This window comes from Nannospalax galili, unplaced genomic scaffold, assembly GCF_000622305.1.
Source record: "Nannospalax galili isolate Female #2095 unplaced genomic scaffold, S.galili_v1.0 scaffold611, whole genome shotgun sequence".
In the NCBI taxonomy this organism is placed as follows: domain Eukaryota; kingdom Metazoa; phylum Chordata; class Mammalia; order Rodentia; family Spalacidae; genus Nannospalax; species Nannospalax galili.
Window position 1 is genome coordinate 1159402 of NW_008330486.1, and position 21328 is coordinate 1180729.

Below are 21328 nucleotides of genomic sequence, written 5' to 3' on the forward strand. Positions count from 1 at the left end.
CTTTCTTTTTTTGTCCTGATACTATTGTAAATGGGTTTCCATGTACTCTTTCTCTGATTGCTTGTTATTGGTATAAAGAAAGGCTACTGATTTTTGCATATTAATTTTGTAACCTGCCATTATACTGAAAGCATTAATCAGTCCTAGGAGTTTTCTGGTAGAATTTTTGGGATCTCTTGGGTATAGTATCATATCATCTGATGAAAGGGATAGCTTGACTTCTTTTTCAATTAGTATTCTTTTAATTTCCTTCTCTTGTCTTATTGCTCTAGCAAAAGTTTCAAGCACTACATTGAAAAGGAATGGAGATAGTGAATATCCTTGTCTGGTTCCTGATTTTAATGGGAATGCTTCCAGTTTTTCTCCATTTAGAATGATATTGGCTGTTTTTCTTTTACATTGATGTTGGGTTTGGGTTTCTTGTATACAGCTTTATGTTGAGTATGTTCTCTCCAGTCCAATTCCCTTTAGGACTTTTTATCATGAATGTGTGCTGAATTTTGTTAAAGGCCTTTTTTTGTATCTATTGAGAGGACCATGTGATTTATATGATTTATGAGGTTTAATTCTTAGATATATTGAAACATCCCTGCATCTCTAGAATAAAATCTGCTTGATCATGGTGGATGATCTTTTTGATGTGTGTCTGTATGCAGTTTCCAAGTATTTTGTTGAGAATTTTTGCATCTGTTCATTGATGATATGGGTCTATAGTTTTCTTTTTTTGGTTGTGTCTTTATCTAGTTTTGGTATCTGGCTTCATAGAAGGAATTTGGGAGTTCTCTCTCTCTGTTTCTATCTTTTTGAATAATTCAAGTAGTACTGATTGTAGATCTTCTTTAAATGTCTGGAATGCTGATATAAATCCATCTGGGCCTGTTTTTTTAATTTTATTTTGGGGTGTTTGCTCTTTCTTTCTTTTGGTCAAATGGATTAAGGGTCTATCTTGTTTAGCTTTTCAAAGAACCAGCTCTTACATTCATTGATTTGTTGTGTGGTTTTCTTTGTTTCTATTGCATTAATTTCTGCTATGATTTTTGTTATTTCTTCTCTTCTGCTGGATTTGAATTTAATTTGTTCTTGCCTTTACAGGGTCTTAACAATGTTAAGTCATTTGTTTGTGCTCTTTCTGATTTTTTAATGTAGGCACTTAGAACTGTAACCTTCTCTCTTAGGACTGCTTTTAAAGTGTCCCAGAGGTTTTGATGTGTTGTATTAGCCTTTTCATTTAATTCCACAAATAGTTTTATTTCTTTTTAAATTTCTTCTTTGATCCATTCATCATTCAGAAAGTGTGTTTAATCTCTATGAGTTCATGTACTTAGTAGGGCTTCTTTCAGTGTTGATTTTAAGCTTTTTGCATTGTGGTCTGATAGAATGCATGGAATTATTTCTTTTTGTTGTTGTTGAGATTTGTTTTGTGCCCCAGTATGTGGTCAATTTTAGACAAAGTTCCATTGGGTGCTGAATAGAAAGTATTTTTTGGTACTTGGGTGGAATATTCTGTAGATGTCTGTTAGGTCCATTTGATGTATGATACCATTTAATTCAGCTGTTTCTCTATTTATTCTTTGTCTGGTTGACCTGTCTAATGGAGACAGTGGGGCATTGAAGTGCCCTACTGAGTTGGGGGTTAATCTGTGTCTTAAAGTCCTGTTTTTATGAAACTGGGTGCACCAGAGTTTGGTGCATATACATTCATGATTGTAGTATCTTCTTGGTTAATTGTTCAGAATGAAGTGACCCTCCTTACCTCTTCTGATTAGTTTTACTTTGAAGTCTATTTTGTTAGACATTAGAATTGCAACTCCTGCTTGTTTCTTAGTGCTGTTTGCTTGGAATTATTCTTTTCCATCCTTTCACCTTAAGGTAGTGCATGTCCTTGAAAATAAGACGGGTTTCTTGCAGACAACAAAAGGATAGATTTTGTTTCTTAATCCATTTAACTAGCCCGTGACTTTTGAGCAGGTGGTCCAGTCCATTGATGGTTAAAGCTATCATTGCAAGATGTATACTGGTTGCCTTCATTTTAACTTGTTTGCATTCTAGATCTAATTTTGTGTTTCCACAATTCATTTAGTTTCTTTTTGTTGCCCCTTGGGCATAGTTGTTCCTTTTTTCCATTCTTTGTATTGCTTCAAGTATTCTCTGAAGCACTGGTTTTGTGGACATGTATTCTTTCAGCCTATTTGTGTCATGGAAGATTTCTCTTTCCCCTTCAATTACAATAGACATTTTTGCTGGTAAAGTATTCTGGGTTGTCATCTATGGTCATTTAAAACTGGGAATACTTTGGTCCAGGCTCTTCTGGCTTTCATGGTTTGCATTGATATGTCGGCTGTAATTCTGATGGGTTTTCCTTTATATGTGAGTTGCTGTTTTTCTTTGGCAGCTTTCAGTATTCTCTTTGTTCTATTTAGTGCTTTTTTTTTTTACTATGATATGCTGTGGGGAGTTTCTTTTTGGTCCTTTTTATTTGGTGTTATATGTATTTCTTACATTTGCATTGGCTTATCTTTCCTTAATTTTGGGAAATTTTCTTCTACAATCCTGTTTAAGAGTTGGTCAATACCATTAACCTGAAATTCTTCTCCTTCCTTTATGCCTATGATGTGTAATTTGGTCTTTTCATGGCATCCCACATTTCCTGCACATTTCATTCTTGTGTTATTTAAAATTTTCATAATCTTTGCTTGAGTGGTCCAATTCTTCAACTTCATTGTCCAGTCTTGATATTCTGTTTTCCATTTCATTCTTTCTATCAGTGAGGCTTTCTCCTGCTGTTTCGAATCGGCTTGAGTTTTTTACTTCTTTCTTCATTTCAGCCTGAGTTTTCTTCAATATTTCTATCTCTTTTTGTGAATTCAGTCAGAAGTTTATCCCTAGCTTCTTTTAAGTACTTTGATTTGCTTGTTTGTGTGTTCTTTAAATTTGTTGAATTATTTGATGTTTATGATTGTTCTTTTAAATTTTGTGTCTTTGGTTATCTCTAGGGTGTTCTCCTTGTGCAGCTCTTCTAGAGGACTGGTGGTGTTTGGTGGGAACATATTATTTTGGTTTTCCCTATTATTTTTTTGTTGTGATTCTGGCATGTGGATTTCTTTTGCTGTCTATGATTCTGGTATGAAATTGAAGCTTTCCTTTGTTGAGTTGAAGTCTGTTTCTGTGTGTATTATTTGGTATACCTTAGTTGGTCTAGGCTTCAGGATTTTTTCTTTTGATTTTATATTGGAGGGACCAGATGGCTTCAGTTCAGCTATTCAGGATCTCCACCTTGCAGAGGCTGGATCTAGGAACTCTCAGTCCTTTTATTTTATTTTATTTTTTTGAGTCATGCTCTTATGATGTGGCCCTGGCTTGCCAGGAACTCACTATGTGGTCCAGGCTGGCCTCAAACTTGTAATCCTCCTGCCTCTGCCTCTCAAGTGCTGGGATTACAAGCATATACAATTTTATCTTTTTTCTATACTATTTGCTAATATCTATAATGCAACCTGTCCTCTCTATTATGTCAAGTTTAACCTATCTTGTCTGGTCTTTGAATTTTATACAACCTTTCTAAAATTATCTCTATATTAAAACTATGCTCATGTTTCTATGTTGAGTTATAATTGCACCATTTGAGGTTTATTATACTCAATAATGTTAGTTATATTTTGTGTGTGTATAGCTTGTTTTTCTCCCAGCTACTATAAAAGCCTCTTGGGTGCAGAGAGATCTTCTGTTTTGTTGCATGGACTAATTCTTTGTTTGTTTTGAGACAGGGTCTCTCTGTAGCCCCAGCTGGCCTGGAACTCACTATGTAGACCAGGCTGGCCTTGAACTCACAGAGATCCGCTGTCTCTGCCTCCCAAGTGCTGGAATTAAAGGTGTGCACCACCACGCCCGGCGACTAATTCTTTACATGTAAAGTAAAACAAGAAACAATGATTTATCTCCTTATTTCCTAAGCAAGCCTTACACATGGAATTATTTCCTCAACATCTTTCACCCAATAAGAGAGAATAAAAAAGTATTAAGGAAGAATCATCTCATAAAATCTTATTTAAAATTTATAGCAATTACAGATTTACCTCAAACCAAAGTATATCTACCTAGAAAATATTAAACAATTACTTAGGTTACTGAAATAATTTACAGCTTGCAATCATGTTTCCATGTTGAAATGATCATGCTCTTGAAATTACCACATAATCCAAGCCTAGAAGGGACTGTGAACTTGTTAATCCACTGAATTTAAAACTATGTTAAAACTGTCATATATCAATCAGCTACTTATGTATTTTTTTATAAAATGTCTTCTCAAATATTTGGTTCATTTATAAAAATTAGGATCATCATATATACAAAATCAGTGCTAGATATATGTGATTGCAAGCATCTTAATCTTTTCCTAAATTGTGGCTTCTTAAAAACAAAAAAGAAAAAAGAAAATCTGAGTTAAGTAACAAATGCTACTATGAGTCATCAGTGCAATGGTCATCTCATGTTCAGAAGACCGCATTTCTAAGCATGCCTCTCTGTTCTCTGGCTCTTACATTTTTTTCACCCCTCTTCTTGGATGTTTCTTGAGCCCTGTAAGAGTGATACAGAGGTTCTGCTTAGGGCTGAACACTCAGCAGTCACCTATTCTCAACACTTTGACTAGTTATCTCTCCATTATCCACTACAAAAAGAAGGCTTCTCTGACCAAAGTTGACAGTAGTTGTGGTAACTTGCACAAAATTAGGCATGTCAAAATATGATGGATGCAAGAGGGCCTCCACAGGGAGCAATGGGCAGGCAGGTTATGGTTTCTGGGGTATGGGAAATCATTTTCACCACTGGTGTGTAGCTACCTCTAAGTTGCCCACAGTGCAGTCAATAACCCCCTATGCTCATGCAAGCAGTCGTAATTAAACTCAGAGATTTTTAAAAAAATATTAAAAATTTTATCATTTATTTATTTTATGTGTATGTGTGTATTGCCTGTATGTAGGTAAGTGCACCCATGTCATGCAATGCCCAAGGCAGTCAGAAGAGGCTGTCGGATCCCCTGGGACTGGAGTTACGAACAGTTGTTAGTTGTCATGTGGGTGCTGGGATTCGAACCGGGGTCTTCTGTAAGAACAACCAGTGTTCTTAACTGCTGAGCCATCTCTCCAGCCCCCTCAGTGACTTTTTTTTTTTTTTTTTAAAGACATGAAAGTAGGAGGGGACTTGTCAGAGAGAAGGGTAAGTTCAGCAGGTGTAAGAGGACAAGAGAGGGTAATAGAGGGTAAATAAGATAAAAATGTTATTTATAAATATGAAATTATCAAAGAATAAACAAACAAATAACACATGAATAGAGATGGGGTCTGGCTCTGCTGCCCAGGCCTTGCTTCAGATGTATGGCCTCAAGTGCTTTAAGTGATGGTTTTGCTTCAGCTCCCAGATAATGTGGGATTCTGGTAGGTGTCAGCTATGGCACGTCCTTTACTTTTTCTTGATGGCATTCTTTTTTTTAAAATAAAATGCTTCATGCTTTCTACCCATTCTGTAGAAATTTTGTGGGGCTGGAGCAATGGTTTAGCGGCTAAGGGCATTTACTACTCTTGCAGAGGACTGGAGTTCAGCTGCCAGCACCCACATCTGGTGGCTCATAACAGCCTGTAATTCCAGTTCAAGAGGATCTGATGACTTCTTCTGCCCTCCATGAACACTACATGAATAGGGTGCACATATAAGCAGGCAAACACACATACACAAAAATAAGTTTGTGTCAGTAGTTAAGAATACTAGCTGTTCTTTAAGAGGACCTGGGTTTGATTCTCAGCACCCACATGGCATCTATCCATCCATAACTCCAGTTCCATGGGAGTCTGATACTCTCTTCTACCTCCGCATGCATTCTACAAACTGGGTGTACTTATACACATGTAGGCAATATGTTCATACACATGTAAAAAAACTAAAAGAATTTTTATTTTGTCTCAGGTGATAAAGAAATTCTTGCATGTTTTCTCCTCAGCAGCAAAATTACTTAAGCTCCTAAAGCTTTGTAAGACGTAACTGATACATATATAGTTGCTCCAGTACTTTATAGTAAAGAGATTTTTCTTTTATTGAATTTCTTGTATCAGTATCGCTTATCCTGTGGGTCCTTTTCTGTTCAGCACTTTAGTTGATTAGTATTGCTTTAAAGGAAACTGTAAAATCAGGGTAAGTCCATTTCTTTTCTCTTTTTTAAAATCTCTGGTTTTTTGAGACAGGGTCTCCCTACAGCCCCCGCTGGCCTGGAACTTGCTATGTAGATTAGGCTGGCCTCAATCTCACGGAGTTCTGCCTGCCTCTGCCCCCAGAGTCTGTTGTCTGTTCTCTTTCCACCAGTAGGTCATCAGATTCAGCAACTGCTTGTACCTGCTGACCCACCCTACCAGCCTGCTTCATAGATTTTGGCACTACTAATAAATGGTACCATTGTGTTAATTTCGCTTTCTAACTGTTCACTGCCAGTGTACAGAAATATAATTATTTTGAGGTGCTGTTTTACTATGCTGCTGACCTTTAATTCAGCATCCTCCTGCCTCAGTCTTTCTAATTAGAATTACAGGCACTGTGCTCACTCAATTTTTCAACCTGTGCTAAGGATAAAAATACTCATTAGTTCTACAAGTTTTCTTGATTTCTTAAGATTTCTTATATATACAAACACATCAGCTGCAAAATCAACTTAAATTATCCCTTTTCTACTTATATGTTTTCTTGTCATCTTTTAATGCTGGCCTGGACATAAGGTGAATATGTTTTAAAGTAGAATTTTTATCTTGGTCCTGATATAAGAGGAAAAAACATGTAGTCTTTTTACCATTACAGAAGCATGAAGTTAGCACAGGGCTTTTTTTCAATGCATATCTTTTATTAAACTAAGGAAACAGCATTGTCTTAGTTATTATGAGATTTTATCAGAAGTTTTCAATTCTGAAACTACCTTTTCTATATCACTGAAAATGGCAGCATTGTTTTTCACCTTATGAAAACCATATGAGTTCCTGAGTAGCTCTGGTTTGGTTTACCTCATGAAACCAAAGTTGAGACCCTTCCTGTACTATTTTCCAAAAGTTTCTTATTTAAAAGAGAATCCACCAGTGATATTATTTGGCATTCAGGCCCTTCTTTTGGGAAGGTTTTTTGAGATGAACTGACTTACATCAACAGATACACATCTGTTGAGATTTTTATCTTGTCTCCTTTTGACAAGCATTTTAAAAGAAATTTGTTTATCTAAGTGTCATATTTGGTAAATTAAATTGCTAATGCTTCTTTTCTTTCCCTGTCGCCTTCTGTCTCCCTTTATCTCTGAGGTGCTGGAGGTAGAACTAAGGGCCTTGCTCATGCTGAGCAAGTTCTCTGCCACCAAACAGCATCCTCAGCCTACAATTATTTTACTATAATTATTATTGAGACAGGATCTCACTAAGTTTCAGGGGCTGCACACATATTTGAGATCTTCCTGCTTCAGCCACCTGAAAAGCTAAAATTGCAGACACGGCGATCAGGCCCAGGACATCCTTATTATCTCTTTAACATAAAAAGGTAACGGTTTGATGACAGCCTCTCTTTTATTCCTGATATTGGTAATTTTTGTTCTCTTCCTTCCCCTTCCTTGTTTTTTTTTTTTTTTTTTTCAATACAAAATACAAGCTGAATTGGGGTTTTGTTAATTTTTTTCTCTCGCATTGATTTCTTCTCAGTATTTCTTTCCTTCTACTTAATTATGTTTACTTTGTACTTTTCTTGATTCTAAGTGAAGAACCCCAGGCTATTCATTATAGATCTTTTCTTTTAATAAGCATTTAAAGCTGCACTTTCCTTCAAGGCATGACATTCGCTGCACCAACAAATTCTGTTAGGTTGTATTTCATCATCATTCAGTGAGAGACACTTCTGCCCTGTGATTTCCTTTTAAACCACAGGTTATTTATACATGTAATGTTCAATGATCTTTCTTTTTCTTCTCCTCCCTACCCCCTCTCTCTTTGAAATAGGGTTTTACTATGTAGCCCCATCTGGCCTGGAACTCACAGAGATCTGTCTGCCCCTACTTCTCAAGTTCTGGGATCAAAGACATATACTACCATGTCCCACTTGTTTAATGATTTCTTGCTGATTTCTATTAATGTGGTTCAAGAACATGCTCTCTACATTCCTAAACCATGGCCATTTGCTGACGTTGATCTTACGGGGGAGCACACATCTGCTTGCTACTGTTCATTCAGTTCTATGCCATTATTAAGGTTTTGTTCAGTTATTGTGTCAAATGATGAGAAAAAAGATCTTCCAATCTTCACCTATGATTGTGGACTTATTCCTAACACCACGGATGTTTTGCTTTATTTCAGTTTTCAACAGGCAGACACACCTGTCACCTATGTTGTCTTATTAGTCCTACTCTCATCACTTTATCAATACAAATGTCTATATAGAAATACCAACGAATTAATAAGATTGCCATTTTATCAAGGGTAGATCTAAACAGATTTATTTTAAATCTAATATTCTGCTATCTTCTAGGTTTGAGAAAAATTTATTCAAGCTTTGTGAGTAAGCATTTGTATAAGATGTATCAGAGAGAAACTATCATAATGCTGAAAGAATTTTTCATGTAACTAGGCAATTTTAAAAGTAATAGACCTATCATGAATGAAGACAGGACACTATGCTCTGTACTGGGTTAACTGAAAAGATTCAATTGCACAATGATCTATCAGTGCTTCCAGTAACACTGCTACCTTTGTTTCCGTCTAATGGTCATCAATTAAGTGATAGAAGGTAATATGAGGAGACTCATTTAGCAACGTAGTATTACATCATCTTAACATGAAGCAAAGCCCATCAGGCATTATTAAATTAGCCTGAATTTTACAGAATGTCAGCAGCAGTTTATGTATATTAATGGCAGAGTTAATGTTCCTTGGGGGATGCTGTTGAAGAAAAATGGTTAAGGTGGTATTTGGATATAATTTTGTAGTCACCATTTATATTCCCTTGATTTTTTTTGTCACTTGTGAATATTTAAGGCAAAATGGCAATTAGTTAAACACAGTTTCTGCTTTTCTTATCCACTATAGCATGTTATTTGGAATAAGGATTTTTCTTTGAATGGGAGTTAATACACCTTGCATCATCATCATCATTATCATCATCAAAGGTATTGCTATGTAGCCCAGGCTGGCCTAGAACTTGAGACCCTCCTGCTTCAGCCTCTAGGATGCTAAACTTACAGGTATGCACCACCATGCCCAGGAATACTTCCTTGAATTTCTTGAGTCTATACTGAGTTGGTATTATCCAACAGCATCACAATCAACAGCAAAGCCACTGTTCTATCCAGTGGTTTGAAAAGCCCTCTTGTCCACATTGCTGCTATCTGCTAAGCTAGAGTTCCTCTCTAGGATCATGGACTGTTCAGGTTGTGAATTTTTTCAGAAACTAATTTTGTCTTACATTTGTGTGTCTTTAAATCTTGAATGTTACTACTGCACCTCCCCGACTCCAGCAAGTCTGTGGTTCTCTTTGTCATGGGACTTCTTCACCTCTATAATGTTCATGAACAGATGATGTCAAACAGTTCCTTTTTTTAAAAAAAAATTTTTCATATACCTTTTGATTGGCACATACAGAAGGGCCGTGTCTAGTTCAGGTGAATTCAAGTCTCCTGGGACACTTGATAAACATGTAAGCTCCCAGTTTCCTCCTCAAAGACACTGTAAGTTAAGTAGGTTAGGCACAGACTAGGATCTGAGTAACTCTTACTGTAGTAAGGGGTTAGTAAAAACATTAACTATCACTTTAGGTTTACTGCCTGATGGATGCACAGCCCTGAAAACTACCTCTGGAGAACATCTGCTTCCTAATCTGCATGGTGACTTGCTGAAAGGATTAAATGTGAGGTAAGTGTGTGTGAATGTGATCCCTCAAAATAGTTTAAAGAACTACAGATTTTAGCAATGTAAGAATACAATTCTTTTCTCTTAAGCAAACTGGGAACCTACACCTTTTCTCTTAATGCAAGCATTGTGATGCTTCTCTTTGGACTCCGCAAGTGGTAGCCTCACTATTCTTGCACCTGGGGGCATTATTAACAGGGTTTCTTGAATGAAACCACAATTCCACAACAGTCTGAGAACCAAGACAGCTCCTAAATGAGTAACAGGCAGGCAATGTGTACAGTGAAGACACATTAGACAAAGGAGAGACTCACATTCCAGATGGGACATTACACTATTTCAAATAGCATGTAATCTAAAATGCATCAATTTTTAGCATTCAATTTAAAATAAACCAATTGTTCAATTCTGAAAATTTCCATTTTATACTTTCAAACCAAAGCTGACTGTGGATACCTGAAACCATTGAAAAAAGTAAGTAGAGATAAGGGGCATTTAAATTGTTTTAGAGTCTTACTATGTAGCCCGTATTAGCTTCATACAGCAATCCTCCTGCCTCAACTTCCCAAATGTTGGGATTACAGGCATGGGTCACCACATCTGACTCAAAGGGCAGCTGTTCCATTTAAGGAATTACCTATTTTATCACTATTTGTTTTGTTTTTGAATAATTATGAGTATGTATTATTAACATGAGTGGGTACTGACATGACAGATAAGATGATTCACATGCTTCTGAGAGAAAGTCTCATGAGAGCATACAGATGACAGAAAACAGATTTAACCTGTTGTTTTTTCCTTTCTATTCTTTTTGGCTTGATTCTGAGGGGAACCTGCAGGTAAAATGGATTTAATCTACAGATACAGGAAAGAGTAGAGAAGATAACCATTAGCAAAAGTACAGTTTGAAGAATGGGTAAGAGCAGGAATGAAGTTCCAATATCAAAGCTGGCTATTCTCTAAGACTGGTGGGCTACACAATGTGAATGGAAGCACTTCTAATGCTACCAGCATGGTAACCAGTGTAGCAGTCAAGTTACACATTAATCGTATGATCTTCACCATATGTACCTTCAATCTGTTTTTCCTATGAGGAATTCATCAAACATCATTTTCAGGAAAGAGACATATTATAGAAGGGCCAGAAACTCTGGCTATTTTGTCTCCAGTTAAAATGGAAGTTAAGAGAATCTCCAATGGGCTGGAGGGATGGCTCAGCAGCTATGAGCCCTGGCTGCTCTTTGTAGATTACCCAGGTTCGGTTCCCAGCACCCACCTAAATGTTCACAATCATCTCTAACTCTAGTTCCAGGGGATCTAATGTCCTCCTCTGACTTCTGCTAGCACCAGGTATGCATGTAATGTATATACACGCAGGTATAATACATATACACATAATAAAAAGGTATGTTTAGTTGCAAAATAAATAAAACTCCTACAACCCTCCCCCCAAACCCAACCCTACCACATGCAGTCACAAATTAAATAAATAAATAATGGCCAAATTATGAGTGCAAATTTCCATCTTCTCTATTATTACTTAGTGTCATTCTGACTCACTAAACTTACTTGACAGCCTGGTAATCCAGAGTCTCTGCTGTACAGGGAAAATGAGCCTCTCTCTGATGTTTTGCCTGTAAAACAAAGAAAACAACTTTATATTAAAAAATTAACTTATGGACAATGAATTCAGCTTCAAAACTACAAATGGTAATATTATATCAGAGTTTGGAAGTAATAATAAATTAGAAATGAGAATAAAGCTTGCTTCCATTTTAATCTTTATATTGTCAGTGTGTTATTATTGAAAATATATTAAAAAATAAAGATTTGACATTAAATAGTGATCAGCCTGATTCAGCGATGACATTAGCAAACATTTGCTTCAAACTGAATGTTTCTTTCTCTTCTTTCAGATATGAAAATAGTACATCTGTAGCTGATTTCCACACCCATATACAAGGTACTATCATAAAGCTGGTGCATACGATCCTCATTCACAGTGTAAAAATACATTCATATACTTAATGCACATAACTATTTGATTATACTGAAGCATGTGGGATTATGCCCTTTTGAAATGTGCATTTTCATACATTTTTGAGATATAAATCAGTAACAGACTCTTCATATGAAAAAAAAAAGCAGTTTCTCTATTCCCTGCTGAAAAGTTGTTATAAAGCATTGAACAAATATCCACACATGTCTTAATATATGGGCTCTCAAGTTTGGACACATAACAGAAGCGGCAGGTTACAGGCCAGTCAGCTTCACAAGCTCTGCTTTACTCCTCACTTCATTCTTGTGAACTATGTATTCTCTTTCAGAGTTCCTGTCTGGGTAGCCAGTTAGGTCTAGGAGCAGTCCTGGCAGTTCTTAGGGAACAGCGGGCATCTCACAACACAGAAAGACATCAGCAGTTTCATTCGTTTTGTGTATGTGTGTCTATGTGCTTCTTCTTGTGTGTGGGTGAACACACCAATGCATGTGGGTGTGGACGCCAGAAGTCAACGTCAGGAGTCTTCCTCAAATGTTCTTCACCTTACATTTTGAGAAAGTCACTTATTGAACAAGGACCTTGCTTTTTGACTAGGCTAGCTGGCCAGAGAGATCCTGGGAACTTCCTGTCTCCTCCTCTACCCACCACTGGGATTTGTTTTATTGCTTTTTCTCCTTCTCCCCTACCTTCTTCCCCTATTCCCATTCTTCCCTTTCCTTTCTTTCTCCCTTCCTCCCTTCCTTGACATAGGTCTCTCACCAAGACCTGTTTTTCACTTTATTAGGAACTAGTTCTTTTTATTTTATTTGTATGAGTGTTTTGTATGCATGTATGCAAGTGCACTTGTGCATGCAAGTCCATGGAGGCCAGAAGAAGGTGTCAGATCTCCTGGAACTGGGGTTACTGACAGTTGTTAGCAGCCATGTGGGTGCTGGCAACTGAACCTGAATCCTTGGCAAGAACAGTCATTCTTACCTACTAAGCCTCTCCATTCCCAACTGTTTATTTTCTTAAGGACTCTGGAGGCGGAGGCAGAGACAGAAGGACCTTTACAAGTTCAAGGCTAACCTGGTCTATCTACATAGTGAGCTCCAGACCAGGCAGGGATACCTAGTAAGGCCCTGTCTCTAATAAATAAACAAAGAATAAATATGTTTGAGTAGTTCTGGAATAACAATGCATATTTAGTCTAAGACTTAGAAGGCATTCATCTTTGATTCTGTCAAAATTAATTTTCATTATTTTCATCATAAAAATTAATCTTAACACTATTTTACTTTGGGTATTTGGCAAATAACCTCTGGGTACAGTATTCTAGAGTTTTGTCTTTATGTAAATATCATAAGTAAATGCAGTATGCACATAACTTAATTACTAAATTTTAAGTGAACAGATTAAAGACTCTTAGCAATAATGTCCCTGACCACCCATGAATCATCACAAAGAACCCTTGGGCTTCCCAAAGCCAGGTTCTATCTGTGCTGGAGGCACATGTGCTAGATATGCATGTGTGACTTTGGTCCTTTTTGGCAGCTTCTCAGCATAATGTCTCTAAATTCCCCCAAAACACATAGTACTAAAGCTTAACTGATATGTAATATATATGTTTAAAAAAATCCACATTTGATGTACAGTATATGAACAGATATAGTAAGGTCTAATAGTGGGCATATTAACAACAATTTCAAAACTTAAACTGTAGTTTAAGGAATCTGAAACAACTGTTGTGATATAGAAACACTGGTTCTGTTGGTCATAGAAACCCTAAGTTCTGAGAGGTTATTTTGTTATCTTCCTTCAAAACTGGGGGTTATGATAAATATCACTTAAGAACTGATAAAAATAAAGATGACAAATTTCCCCTATCCAACGTCATCATTTCCCCTCTATTCTGGCAATCTCCAAGCTCCAAGTTAAATATCCCAACTCTAGTAAAATAGCAATAAACATCAGAAGACGCACATATATACATCTGTATGTATAGCAAGGCAGAAGACACATACAAATATGTGTCTTATGTATTATATATAAAAGTATTATAGGTAGTTAAGATTTATGTAGCTTGCATTTAAAAGATTCTTTTAAACTAAGAAATGCTCAAGAAATGATGGTTTTGACCAATTTGTTCAGTTTTTAAAACAATATTCAAGTGGGGCTGGAGAGATGGCTCAGCGGTTAAGAGCACTGACTGCTCTTGCAGAGGACCTGGATTCGATTCTCAGCATCCACATGATGGCTACAAACTGTCCTTAACTCTGGTTCCAGGGAAATCTGAAGCCCTCTTCTGACCTCCGCAGCATTGCACAACATGGGTGCACTCCCATACATACAGGCAATATACTAATACACAAAATAAAAATAATAAAATATTTTTAAAAACAATATTCAAGTAATAGCAAAATTAATGAAGCCTAAGAAATTATTTCCATGGTATTTCTGTAAGACACAAAAATCAGTAAAGGAAAAGTTACCCTAATATTCCCAAAAAGAAAAAAAATCTGTCATTTTGCCTCATCTGCTAACGCACAGATAAGCACAATTGCAGTTGCCAGCTCTTTCCTGCTTAGCTAAGCACCAAAAATGCCAACAAATGTTAACATTAACCTACAAAGAACTCTTGAGAAGATAGCTTGCCTATATTTTTGACACAGGATATAAATGCAGTCAACTGCAGCTGGGAGTAGTAGAGCAAAGTTCTACTTGTGAAATATCCTGTAGTCAGTGGGACAAAAGCAGCTCACCACTGGTAGTTTACTCTACCAGCTAGGCTCCATGCTCCAAGATTCCACAGCCTCCCCAAACAGTGGCACTAGTTGGGCACCAAGTGTTTAAACACATGAGTATGTAGATGACCTTTTACTTTTAAAACATAATAGATGAATTCCATCAAACATGTATGAACCAGATGCTCTGATACATGGTGGGGTTACGAGATCCTCAATGCCACTTGTGGGAATGGTTACAATCCACTAGAAAACTATGTTTTCCAAGTACTACTATGTTTGTTATATATAGCTTATAGTCTCTATGACTTTTTTTTTCACACCCACAAGTTTGATGGAGCCACAATCTGTATCCAGAAAATGGTGGTCAGTTTCATTCTTCCTTAAGGTGCAAATACAGGTCAAAGCAGCCCCACAGCAAGGTCAGGTATGAACTTTGATGATGTTAGAGGAGTAGGCAAGGAAATATCTAGGGCCAGGATGGAACCCATTCTCTTTAGAAGAAAAAGATGAAGGTTGGGTATGGTAGTGCATGACTTTAATACCAACAGAGGCAGGTGGATCTCTGTGAGTTTAAGGCCAGTCTGGTCTAGATAGTGAGTTCTAGGTCAGCCAGTGCTACATATGTTGACATCCTGTCTCAAAAATAAACAAATAGGGGCTGGAGAGATGGATCAGCAGTTAAGAGCACTGACTGCTCTTGCAAGGACCTGGGTTCAGTTCCCAGCACCAACATGACAGTTAACAACCATCAGTAAATCCAGTTCCAGGGGATCAGAAGCCCTCTTCTGACCTCTGCAGGTATTGCATGGCACAGGTGCATTTACATACATGGAGGCAACACACTCATACACATAAAAATAGTAACACAACTTGTCACACACAGAGAACAGATATCTGAGAGATACCGAGCCCTAAATGACACATCTACAGTGAAAACTCTACAACTAAGGCCCATGGAACATAGCAGAACATGCGGCGGACAGAATACCAATGCATCTCTCAACTCTCACCAGTGAAAGTTCCTCATACAGCAGAGTGTTATGCACACAGAAGGCTACAACTAGCTATGTTTTAGAGAATAAGAGACTGCAGTGCATGTCTCTGGATAGGACTTCTATATTAAACCTCACCCACCCACAGCTCAAAAACCACTGTGGAAGAGGGGGTGGAAAGATTCTAAGAGCCAGAGTTGGTGCATGACCATAAAATAATAGAGATTTTCAGGTCACTGGGAACTTGTTCATATGAACTTGCAACAATGGTGATAGCATGCACAAAACCCATGTTGACTATATCAGACAAAAACTCAGTACAGAATGAGGGAAATGGGCTACAGGTCCAACCCTAGCCTAGGAACTATTGACAACTGATTACTGCTAGGTGAGGGAGAGTAGATCTTCTTTAAGGGAGAGACTCTAGATAGGCTGACTGGACTCCAGTGGATGAATGTGCAGTGAAGGACATCTGGATACAAATGCTTGACCATAAAGGACTTAACATATATGACAAAATGCATGCAATCTGGTGGTGGTGGGGCTATGGGGAACATGGATGGGGAGGAGGTCTAAATTTGATTATGATTTATTATAGAAATGTACAAAAACTCAGTAAAAATATTGTAAAAATGAATAAAATTTTGAATCAAAATTACAACAGAATTTACAGAATTTTTGAAATTCTCTAAATCTAATTCTGCTATTTTGAAGTCTCTATGTGAAGCAGTGTTCTCATTATGGACTATTATAAAATCAAAATATCAATCACCTCTGAAAAATATTGACAATGTTCTCTTTCTTCCTCATCAAATATTCAATCAAAATTTACTCCATAACATATTTTAAAAAACCCAAGTATATCCAACTCATCCGAATGAAAATTTGCTTTCTTTCTTTGCTTTCTTTAAAAATTTTTAAAAATGGTAAAAAGTTTAAAAATGGCAAAGAATTGTTTTAAAATAAATTTCTTCATGAAAAATAAAAACTAAAATATTAACAAATCATAAATAAATAAATAAATAAGCAAGCAAGCAAAAGACAAAGTGCAGAAGAAGGTTCTTTGGAGTTTCGAGTAGGTGGTCAAAGAACAATACAGCCCTTTAGGCAAGTGATCTTCCAACAAGCATGATCTTACAGATAAGCTGCACTCTGCCTAACACAGAGTTCTAGAACCTTCAAACTGGTTTTCAAGCTGACAATGCTAGTCCATCCTATAAAAACAATGGGAACAACTGTCTCAAGAATTAAAGGCAAATGCACTGTCTAGGACAAGCTGATCAAACTCAAGATCAGGGCTGGTCAATGAAAATCTAGAAGGTCCTGGGGGTTTATCTGTGCTGAGACCACATAACCAGGGATTCCTGTCTTTTTTTATAGAAAGTTTTTTTTTTTTTTTAAAGCAATCAAGTACTTATTTAGCATATATACCTCAGAGGCTACCTAGTCCAAATGTTTCACCAAAAGAGGACCACGAGTGACTGCTTTCTGTTCTATATCACCCAAATCCTAAGAACACCACTGAAGCCAAAAAGAAACAAGCAAAGAGTCTCAAAGCCAGATTAGCAGAAAGAACTGGGGTAATTGCCTGAGGAGAGGACCTGGATAGTGTGATGTCTGTTTTTAAAACTTAGAGAGCTATCAGGGCTCAGTGGCTAAGAGCACTGGCTGCTCTCGCAGAGGACCTGGGTTTGGTTTCCAGCATCTACATGGTAGCTAATAAACATCCCTTACTCCAGTTCTAAAAGGATCTAACACCCTTATCTGGCCTCTGTGCGGGCTTTGTACACATGGACACTTATGTTCAAGCAAGCAAAACATACAAAAAATAAATAAACAAAAATTTCAAAGACTTACAGATATCACACTAACAAGGGATCAGACAAGAGGTGGAGCTAGTCTCACTGAAAAGACCTTGGAACAAAGGATAAAAGCAGAGATGCATTATTCTCACTGTTGTGATGAAGAATTCATAGAAAATAGAATTTCCAGTGGTAAGATGAGGTAGCCTGTACAGAAAATTGTGTAAGGTTTCACCTGAGCTTATTATTAATGCAAGGAGCTATGTGGAAGGATGTAATGCAGTGGAAGACAATAGAAATTTTTAGAAGCCAAATTTCTACTGCAGACATAGTGAGTTCATGGGTATCTGACATTTGAACATTTTATGGTGAAATGGCTATTTATCTTTTGTTCTGTTTTTTCTACTAGGTCGTTACTTATTAACATTTAATTTTTATATACTTTCAGATACATGACTACATTAGTTAGCTTTGTATTACTATAAGAAAATATCAAACTCATAAGAGTTTGCAGTTTGTGAAGTTCAAAGGCATGGTCCCCACACTAGCTCAGTGCTGTTAAGCTCTTGCACTTACTAAGTTATATCATATCATAATGAAAGCATGTGTGGGTGTGTAGAACTTACATTCCAGAGAGAGAGAGAGAGAGAGAGAGAGAGAGAGAGAGAGAGAGAGGGCCTCCCCTATACCCTAACATACTCCACATGATGCAAGAACTTCTCTCTAGGCCCCACTTCTTAAAGGTTCCACAGCACTTCCCAATACTACAACCTTTCAGCTCAAACTTTCAATTATAATGGATCTTGAGGGGGGGTGTAAATCATACTCAAATGACAGTTAAGTCCTTTTACTGGATCCAGGCAAATATCTTTTGTAGGTTGACTCTTCACTCTTAATGGTGTCTCTTGATAAACAGAAAATTTATACTTTAATATAGGCTGGTTTGTCAATTTTCTCCTATTTGATTAGCTTTTATCGGTGTGTGTATGTATTGTTTAAGAAATCTCTTGTTTATTCCAGGGCTATACATCTTTATTTCTAGATTGTCTTATAAAAAAGTTTCCCTGTTTTACTTCTCATGTGGAAATCCGAACTTGATTCTTGTGCATGTTTGGTTTAGGGCCTGACACATCCTATTTTGTATGGCTATCCAACTGACTTTAGCGCTGTTTGTTGAAAATGGGACAGTTCACATTTTAAGACTACCTTGGCTCCCATGTGGGAAATAAAAAACAAGAAGTACAACTGGGCCAACTAGAAGACTATGTAAACAATCTAGATGAAAGCCAGGGGTGGCTTTCAATCTTATAGCACACCAAAGAAAAATGCTATGAACCCTTCACTGACGAGTAGAAATAATTTGTTCAAGTTCATGAATTAGTAACAAAAAGAATTACCGGTATCTGACACCAAATTCCTTCTGAGTACATGAGTATGTGTGACTGTGCTAGAAATTATCGAGGACCTCAAGCATGCTGAGAACCTGTTCCACAGTGACCAAATTCTTAACAGCACAGTACATTGTGCCATTTTTCATGGAAGTTTAGGACACATCTCCCAAATCCCAATCACATAAATAGGTATTTGATGGAACCCAGTTATAGCATATTAATCCTTCTCTATTTAGGCCCTGAAACAACTTCTGCCTATCAACTGATTGGACCTAGACATGAAATCCAGTCTTGCAAGGAAAAGGAATCAGTGGCAAATCACCCCTAAAATAACTGGCAGCAAAATCTAAAGAACTCAAGGTTTGTCTGCATGTCACGGTTTGGTTATGTCTTGAAGGTATGATCTCCACTACAAACAGTATTCAGAAGGAAGCTTTCTAGAAGTGATTTGGTCTTGAAGGTTAGGTTTTCATTAGTAGATTAATGGACTGATGAATTTAACAATTGAATCTCAAAACTACTAGAGAGATGGTGAAACAATGCAAGATGAAGCCCAGTTGCAAGAGGTAGATTTCTAGAAGTAACCCCTTGAAAGTTATACCTGGCCTTGGGTGCCTTTCTCTGCTTCCTGTCTGTTACAGTAAGCTGCTTTTGCTCCACAACACACTTCCTGCCAAGATGCTTAACCTTGTCTCAGGCCCACAATAATAGAGCTGGCTAACCATGGAATGAAGTCTCCTAAACTGTGTGGCTAAACCAATCTTTCCTCCTTTAAGTTGCATGTTGGGTTTTCTGTCACAGCAATGAAAGTTGTGATGAAAGTTCATGAACTTAAAACAATTAAAGCTGGTACACACACCTGATCCCAGTACTTGGGAGTCTTACATAGGGGATCTTGAGTTCAAGGCCAATGAAGACTATAGTATAACTTTGCCTCAAACAAAGCTAAACAAAAACAACAAATAAACTTAGTAATTACAGAGAAAATTAGGGCCAGGCAGAAGACCAGGGGGTGTAAGTCAGTGGAAGAACATTGACCTACCATGCAGGGGGTCTTAGGTTCAATCTACAATATTGAGAAAAAGTTAATTACTGTAGACACACTGGGAAAGCACCTTACAGAACTCCTACTTCAGGAAGTGTAATTGACCACAAGTCCTAGCAATTGTGCTTTGAAATCCATGGCTCCTTTGTACTCAGGCATATTTACAGCAAGCTTTCAACAGAAGAGGGTACAGAGATTAGAGCAGACCTGTCCCAGGGAACCCTGGCATCACTGTCAACCAGCTTTGGTTCAAAAGCTTGCCACTGAAATACACTCTGCTCCTCTCCTTCACTTAGGGTTGCTATGAATGTGGTGGCAGGAACTAGCACTTGCTGACCCTGACCGGGTATTCCATGCCAAGGGCTATGAAAGGTGCTTTGCTTTCACTGCAAGGTATCACGCTAGCTGTGTTCTTCTTACTAGAAATCTTGTTAATCCAAGATGTGTTCAAAGCAGCTGTGAGATAATACAGGAACTTTTCTTCCTGTACATTTCAGTCTATGGACTGGAGAAACTTGCTCTACTACACTCTCATGGTGTCTGCTCTTTTCCTATCAGTTGAAAATAATGTGCTGACGAGAGTCAGTAACAGCAGAATCAGGAAGACAGAGGTTTTTATTTCTGTAACAACCCCAATACCTGAAAACTTCTAGCCAACTAAAGTTTACTAATTACAATGACTACTCAAGGAACAAATAATTCCTTGAGTACCAACATACTTTAGAATGTTTTCCCTATTTGCACAAAAGTTAATACTAGTTCTGTTCAATTTTATAAGATAGAATGGTTTGCAAACATAAATTTAAATTCATCAGTACATAAAAACCTGTAGGTACTATAATGTAAGTGACTAAAATTAGGCTTTTAAAAGAAATATAAAATCTTAACTTGGAATAAAAGAATCCCTGGGTATTTCAAAAGTTACTTATATTGGGGCTGGAGAGATGGCTCAGCGGTTAAGAACACTGGTTGTTCTTGCAGAAGACCTGGGTTCGAATCCCAGCACCCACATGGCAGCTAAAAACTGTCCGTAACTCCAGTCCCAGGGGATCCGACAGCCTCTTCTGACCTCTGTGGGTATTGCACAACACGGGTACACTTACCTACATGCAGGCAATACACAAGTACACATAAAATAAAATAAATAAAATTTTTAAAAAGTTTAAAGAAAGTTACTTATATCAACATTTCTATGCTCAAAATAAAATATCTTAATAATAAATCATGTTTCCCCATATTTGTTTTTCAAAGAAACAATAAGAAATCCTTACATAAGCTCTAAACCTTATGACAGCTTCATGTGCAGACCACCCCCACCCTGTGGGCACATTTTAAAATATGTTAACCTAACATTCCTATGCATGGAGAGGAGGGTGTTTCTCCTCTTCTATGGATGAACCCATCAATACTTTCATGTAACGTAAACCACATTAACCATTTGGAGAAACACACTATCTTCCCC

At 37.3% G+C, this 21328-nt stretch overlaps 1 protein-coding gene across 10 annotated transcripts in view; it reads right to left on the reverse strand.

The window, feature by feature from the left end:
• Positions 1-21328, reverse strand: part of Tcf12 (transcription factor 12) — a 388060-nt gene that overhangs the window by 117271 nt on the left and 249461 nt on the right. For all 10 annotated transcript variants that reach the window (XM_029570687.1, XM_017801872.2, XM_029570681.1 and 7 more), the window contains one exon: positions 11481-11545. In XM_029570687.1, coding sequence (XP_029426547.1) covers positions 11481-11545 — 65 coding nt within the window. The remainder of the gene's footprint in view (positions 1-11480; positions 11546-21328) is intronic.